This window comes from Thunnus thynnus, chromosome 14 (assembly GCF_963924715.1).
Source record: "Thunnus thynnus chromosome 14, fThuThy2.1, whole genome shotgun sequence".
Taxonomy (NCBI): domain Eukaryota; kingdom Metazoa; phylum Chordata; class Actinopteri; order Scombriformes; family Scombridae; genus Thunnus; species Thunnus thynnus.
In genome coordinates, this window is record NC_089530.1 from 27,189,694 (window position 1) to 27,197,260 (window position 7,567).

The 7,567-nt window shown below is 39.6% G+C and overlaps 1 protein-coding gene across 1 annotated transcript; it reads left to right on the plus strand.

The window, feature by feature from the left end:
• Positions 1-1,332: 1,332 nt before the first annotated feature.
• Positions 1,333-7,257, plus strand: LOC137197380 (ewing's tumor-associated antigen 1-like). The gene is made up of 6 exons (XM_067610753.1): positions 1,333-1,667; positions 3,191-3,319; positions 3,425-3,483; positions 3,662-3,771; positions 3,950-5,334; positions 6,563-7,257. Exons 1-6 carry the CDS (start codon positions 1,529-1,531, stop codon positions 6,673-6,675), a joined length of 1,935 nt encoding a protein of 644 aa, XP_067466854.1. The 5' UTR covers positions 1,333-1,528; the 3' UTR covers positions 6,676-7,257.
• The last annotated feature ends 310 nt before the right edge of the window (positions 7,258-7,567 follow it).

Sequence of the window (7,567 nt, forward strand, 5' to 3'; positions counted from 1 at the left end):
GAGGTCATTCCCAATACAGCATCACTGTTAATTTAACACAGTACGAACAAACTGATTATTTCACTCTGTTCACTGTAGTTTCTACATCTGCAGACCAAAACCAGAACAATTAACTTCTGTGGTCCCTTTTATTGAATGGGTGAGGATGACTATTTCATTGTTTTCTCACTTCATATTCTGTCTTTGAACAACATCACCTTCTGTATAAAGTATGTGGGACATTCACGAACTAACTTATAATGCATGATATTAAATGTTTGGTACATGTTATGTTGTATTGTGGGTTTCTTCGACTAATAGTGTAGTTCACAGACCGTGAAATTGAGTGGTGGAAGAAGTATTCAGATCATTTACTTGAGTAAAAGTAGATATACTGTAGTCTAAAAATACTCCATTACAAGTCAAAGTCCTGAATTCAAAATGTTACTTAAGTACAGAAGTATTATCAGCCAACTGTACTTAAAGCAGTGGTTCACAAACTTTTTCAAGTTGAGGACCCCTAAACTGACACAAATTAGACCACGGACCCCCATTTAATAAGATTTTTGCTTTTAGATGTTTAATCACGGATAGTGTATGAAACCCATGACCAAAATAGACATATATTCAGTCATTGTGTTACTTATGGATGAAATTATAGTGAAAATAAATTATTCTCTTTTTTACTGTGGACCCCCTGGAACCCCCTCAAGGACCCCTGGGGGTCCCCAGACCCCACTTTGACAACCACTGACTCAAAGTATCAAAAGTAAAAGTACTCATTATGCAGACTGGCGTCTTTTAGAGTATTATATCATTATAGTATATTATATTGTTTGTTTTTTACAATGTTGTAGTTCATCAATATGCCAATTTTAGATGTTTTGGGTGGATTCATAGTAATAGTACTGCATCATATTATATAAGAGAAGCACATGTTTTTTTTTAATTAATATTAATAAGAACCATAATAGCACACTTTATTTATAGCACCCTTCATACACTAATGAAGGTTAAAGTGTATAACAAATTTAAATACGAAGAAAAGAGCAAATGTAAAATTTAAATCTGAAAAGTAACTAGAAACAATAAGTGGCAAATAAATGTAGTGGACTAAAAACTACAGTATTTCCCTCTGAAATGTAGTTGAGTAGAAGTACAAAGTAACACTGAAATGGAAATGCTCATGTAAAGTACAAGTACCTCGAAAATGTACTTAAATACAGTATTTGAGTAAGTGTACTTAGTTACATTGAACCACTGATTAAATGTTGAAAACACATTGTGACACACTTATTCTCGTACACATCTCACAAGTCCAACACGTTTGCCTCTGGAAATCTGTCTGCGACAAAACCTTGCAGGCATCCGTAGTTCGCTGACGTCAGCATCAAACATGGAGGCTTTCCCCGAATGAATGAACGAAATGCAAAAACACAACAAACGTTTTTTTTTTGCGAAAACACGAACAGACTGTAAATGTAAACGTGTCGGTCGCCACGTTGCGAGCCGTCGCGCCTCAACGAAGCTGTTATCCGGTCGGTGAAGCATGTCGGAGAGGAGGACGCGAGCTGCTGACTTCACTGAACACTGGAGGACTGTTTCCAAACTCTGTCGCAACAAAACACAAGACAACAAAACGGGAAAGCAGGCGTGTGACACAACAACAACATCAGTCATGTGCAAAGGTGAGGATGCAGATCAGTTAAAATAAGGAACGATCTGCTGCTGCTTCTCCAGACGGTTCATTCAAAACAGGATAAACTGGTGGCTTGTAAACATTTGGGCCTTCCTGTCTGAGGAAGTAGAGGCCACCTGTGATAGTGACAACAAGTTGGCTGACCTTAATCTATCTAACTGTACAGTACAAACCTCAAAGCACTGTAGGAAACCACATGATGTTGTCAGAAAGACGTAAATAAGCATAAATGTTGAGAAAAGGGTTAGCTTTTGAGTGAAAATGCAATTTTTTCAAGTCTCTTTTAAAGCAACAGTCAGGTGCCCATATAAACACTGAAAGAGGTTTTCCTGTAATCATTCCTCCTGTTCATACTGGCTATTAAAAGTTCCCCTTAAAATATGTTTTCAACGTAAGTGATGGAGGCCAAAATCCACAACGTTTCCACACAGTTATTTAGTGCAAAAATGTATTTAAAAGTTTGTCTGAAGTTTATATGAGACTTCAGCAGTCTGAGTTAGTCATATCAAGTGGATATCTGCCACATTTACAGTCTTGTTAGCGTCAAATTCCCTCTTTGTGTTTCCTTGGACAGTGTTTCTCTGTCGAGCTGTGGTGGAAGTACAGTAAAAAGACTGGAATGTCGAGAAATATCTGCTAGATCTGACTCATTTGGACGACTGAAGCTTCATATTAACTTCAAATAAACCTTTAAATACATTTTTGCACAGAAGGAGGTTTGTAGATTTTGGCCCCCGTTACACTGTAATACATTATGAAGGGATTTTTTTAATGGTCAGTAAGAACATGAGGAACGATTATGGAAAGAAAAACCTATTACAATGTTCATTTGGGCACCTGACTGTTGTTATAAGAAAGATTTGAAAAACTGTGAACCTGTCCTTGAATAATATATAATCATTGAAGTACTTTTTCAAGGAAAAATGTACTAAATTTGCTGGTTAAAAGCTCTCAATTATGAGAATTAGTTGCTTTTTTTGGTCTTATGTCACAGTAAATTTCATATTTTGGGATGCGCTGTGATTTTCTGATGTTTTATAAACCAAACGATTGTTTGTTTATCGTGAAAAGGATCCATTCAGATTAATTGATAATAAAAAATAATTGTTGGTTGCAGCCCTAATTTGTGATGCAGTTTGGCTTACATAACGTTGATGCTCTTTGATCTGCTCTTTGATGGCAGGATATGACTTTGCAGGACTTTTTAGCTAACTAATTAAATTTGGCCCTCATTTGTGTACTGAAGCTGCCAGAAACTGATGTCTTGTGATGATTACCAGAAGCTTTTCATTTGACCAGTGTCATGCCAAAAAATTACAGTGTTTCTCTTACATGTCAGTCAGTAGAAAAACACCAGAAACACAATTTACAGCACACTAGTATTTACACTAGTAACATCATGTATAATCTTTAGTCATATGTACTCAAACAAATGTAGCCAAAGCAAACTGACCGTGGCTGGCTCTCTTCATTTCACTGACATAATACCAATCTTCTGTTTGACTTGCACAGATTTGCAGAGCCCTCAGCGCCGAGGCTGCAGCAGATACCCTGGTTTGAATAATGGTGATTCTCCGGGTGATGTGGAAGCCTCACAAGACATTTTCTGGGATCCTACATCTCCCACTCAAGGGACCGCAGGTAAACACTGATACTCGACACAGAGATCTCATCACCTGTTCTCTTTTTTCTCATGTTTAATCATTTTCTGGTAGTAGTATAACATTGTTGTTATTTGTTTTTTAGGGCACAGGAACACCAAAGTTGTGGAAATAGCAGATATTGTCAACCGCATTGCTCCAAAGGTCAGTTGTCTCTTCAGCTTCCTCTGAAACATTAAACGCCATGTTGAATTAAAATATTTGTAAAACTGATAAAGAAGCAGTGTTGTCTCTTATGTGCTATACATAATGTAGGTTTTAGGCTTGTACAGTACATATCTTTTAATTAAATGATTCAACTTTGTGCTTTTGTCTTACACAGGATGTGAAGCCGACAGGGACTGAATCCCCTCTGCTGCAGTGGATCGGTGACAGCGCCGTCCCGTGCACACCAGAGATTCCAAAGCCGAGAGTCAGGAAGAAGTCCTCTCGGTGCGTAATCAATATATTGACCCAGATGTGGTTTTATTCCCCACATTAACAAACAGTATATGCAAGCTTTATACCTCTGTTTTACTTATAGCATTTAATTTTTTTTAATTAGAAGTGAATTCTCCTGTTCTTTTCTCTGTTTTTGATTATTTCCTTGTTTACTTTTTCCTCTCTGCAGGCAGAGCAACGTGGAAGACCTCATGAAACTGGCCAGGCAGTTCGATGAGAACATGCAGCAAGACAAAGAGACTTCCGAACAGCTGAACACTGTTAACAATAATCTCAGTGAATACGTGACCAGTTCCAACACAAAACTGACAGAGACATCATTCCCGAGCAAGGTGAAGAACCTAACATGTCCGTCCTCCTCGGATCAGGTGGAGGCAGAGCTGCACGCTCTGTTTGACAGCTCCACTCAAAGAATCAGCGGCCGGCTAAGCCAGGGCTCCTCAACGTCAGCCTGTTCGCAGGAAATAAAAGGCCAGCCTGTGACTTTAACTGTAGCTGAACCCCGACGATTAGAGGTCAAGTCAGCTGACAAGTCTGGCTCAGCTGCACATCCTACTGAAGGATCTTGTGGTTTTAGCGCGAGCAATTGTGATGACTTTGATGACGACTGGGAGAATGACGACCTACTTAATGACTCTTTTGTGCTGGCAATGACCCGGAATCCTGACCAGCAACAGCACACCAACACTACACAGTGCATCTCCGTTTGCAAGCCAACTGCAAGTATAAACTCTTCACATCAAGTTTCAAACCTGCACTCCAAGCCAAGCTACAGTGGCCTCCAGGAATTGTGTCCCAAACCAAAGACTACCAACCGAAGCACTTTCAAGTTAGAGCCCAACCCTCACTTCCAGCCTAAGACTGCTGCCAAAGAGGTCTCCAAGTCCAACTTCACTGTTATACAACCTAAATCACAGATGTCTGAGCAAAAATCTGCTACCACAAAAACACTGCCTACCCCTCAACCTGACAAAATGACTAATGATCAGAGGGGGGCTTGTGTTGCTGCAGACTCTGTAAAAGACATTTCAGACAGCTTATGGGATGATGGGGACGATGACGCGCTGCTCTACCAGGTATGTGACAGCATGGAGAGGATCTCCAACAGTCAGCCATTGCAAGTGAGCCCCGACACCTGCCAAGAAAAACAAGATATTGCTGTAGACAGACAGCGGAAAACCACTGTGCCTTTGCCAATTGACACGGCCTGGTCCACGAGCGCCGGTGCCAGTGCTAACAGACAGTCACCTTGCACTTTTGTTCGTTCTAACTCATTACCAGGGACTAGCTGTGAAACCGTGAACTACCAGGGATGGAACGTTCCCATGAAAGGTGCCAACAGCAAATCGCGGATGTCTCAGAGTCTCCCAGGAAGCCGCGTGAGTCTAGGCACATTTAGCATGTGTAGGGATTCCTCTGGAACTTTCCAGGCTGTGAGCACTCATGCGGATGTGAAGCCTCATACGGTGACAGCCAAGACACCACAGAACTCCAAGTCCCATCACACGGCCTTCAAGAGAACTGTATCTGACTCAGCAGTTATAAGGAGCAAAGGTAAGCTGTGTGTATTAGAGCATGCAAATATATGAGAGGATAATGTAGCTTAGTTTAAATGTCAACTAATAATATAAACTGCTGGACACTGGATTGCAAAACTGTGTCCTAACCGAATGTGACACGTTTGCTTTGTATTCTATTCGAATGTCCTAACTGGCCACGAGCAACGCAGGGCTGCGCAACACGGCCGCCGTTTTGAGCTGAGCTTTTGTCGGATGCCCTGTGTATAAAATTCCTATCACTTGTGTTGAACTGCGAGATGAGAAAGAGCTGATTCATTTAATTGATTTCACTGGTCATTTCACCACAAAATAAGGTAGCAGCTGGCGGGAGGGAGACCTCCAGGGAGCTGCAAGTTTCTAGTGAAGTTGCTGTTGGCTATATTGTACGTCATTTCTGGTAAAGAATCTAAATTTCACAATATCAAACATGTGTCTTCTGTTTAAAAAGTACAAACGTAGGATAGGAAGTATTCACCCATATTTCAATTGAGTCATTATGTCTCCAATCTGATCTTACAGCTGATTGGTTGACGCAACAGAACGTCATATTTAACGGATTTAATGTAGACTGGGAGTGTCTGACGTTATGCAATGCGACGTGATAGTTGGACGTTCGCTTGCTGTTAGGACACGTACTATAATAACTAAAGGAGTTCTCATCGGGTCAAAGGTCAGTGCTTTTATTCTTTATGGTAAATGGTTATTTTGGTTAACTCAGTGCGTCTTTGTAGTTCATCTATTGCATCTACTGTCCTCAGTACCATGCTGTAAAACTGGATATTGAAGTGAAAACTCACAAGTAAAACAGATGTCACATGTTGTTCCTATAATCATTGACAGTTCAGTGCATGTGCACATGAACAATTCTCCCCCCAAAGCAAGTAAACACAGCGCCATGGCTTTAATTTGCGATGCTGTCAAGAGTCCAAACCTCAGGAAGCTTCATTTTCAATGAATTACAGACTGATTTTTTTTTTTTTTCTGGACATGGAGGGATGGGTTTCTGTACTTCCAAATGAGCTTCACCATGGGCACCCACTGTTCCTAGTTATAGAAGCAACATTTTTATGTTAACAAATTAAAACTCAGTCATTCAAGATCATAGCAACAACACACAGGTTCTGATTTAGAGCCGATTTCCTTTTTTCTCCTCAAGTCTCAGTATTTCCTAGCAAACCTTATTCAATTTTTCCATTCACTTTTCTCACTTTCCTTCTTTCCAGTTTTTGTCACAAGCCAGATGACGGGGAAATGCTCTGCAGCCGAGATTGAGAGGAAGAAACAGGAAGCCTTAGCCAGGAGGCGAATGCGAATGCAGAACACACCAAAACCATAAAGGAGCTCCACCCTCACTGAAGAAATATTATCATATCTTAATTAACCGTGACAAAACTCATTATTCCATAACAGTAGTTCAGTCACCTCTTTGTCAAGGCTGTTTGTGTTAATAGATAATAACTGTTTGTGTTACTCGCAAATCGTCCAAGTTTTGGATGATTTGTCTGACGCTCTGCACAGAAAAGATAAGTTTATTCTTATTAGAGCTGCTGAACGTTTTTGCTGCTGCTAATGTAGAAACATATTTACAAGAAGCAAGTTTTTTTTTTTTTTTTTTTGCATTGTTTGATCCAAGTCTCAGATCGCAACGCTGGGATTAACATTAAAAAGAGATTCACCTTTCACATTTTGATTTTGAAAAATGATTTACATCTGCTGAGTTTGAAGTGATTCCAAATGCTGACCGATTCTGGTAACATGTTTCTGCTGTTTTCCAGCATCGTCATTTCAGCTCTCTGCACACATTTTTGGCTTTTTCTGCAATATGTTACTGGCTTTTGTTTAAATTTAAGTAACTCAATTTCAGTGTTACTTCTTTAAAAAAATGACTGACAGACAATAAATCACAGTGTATTGTTGATTTGACTGTTTTGGTCTTAATTTCATTTCATTTACTTATTTATAAGGACAACATACATTCAATCAACATTTTTGTAAATGTGCCGGTGTTAGCCAGCTGGTTCATTTTCAACTACAGTACTTGTTTTTGGCGACATGTTTTGAAACCTATAAAGTGATAAAATTTTACAGAATGAAGACAACAAGACACCACAAAGATAGCAACAATAACAAAACAAGAATTTTGCAAACAGCCAAACATCAATATAATAATACAGCAACAACAAACACCACATATAGCCATGCATTCAAAACGAAGCAACAAAACACAT

Excerpts from the sequence above, each read along its gene's own strand:
- LOC137197380 (XM_067610753.1), top strand. The coding sequence starts at position 1,529 with ATGTCGGAGAGGAGGACGCGAGCTGCTGACTTCACTGAACACTGGAGG. Across the intron at positions 3,320-3,424 it reads TCCCACTCAAGGGACCGCAG|GGCACAGGAACACCAAAGTT; the intron begins GTAAACACTGAT and ends TTTGTTTTTTAG. Across the intron at positions 5,335-6,562 it reads AGCAGTTATAAGGAGCAAAG|TTTTTGTCACAAGCCAGATG; the intron begins GTAAGCTGTGTG and ends CCTTCTTTCCAG.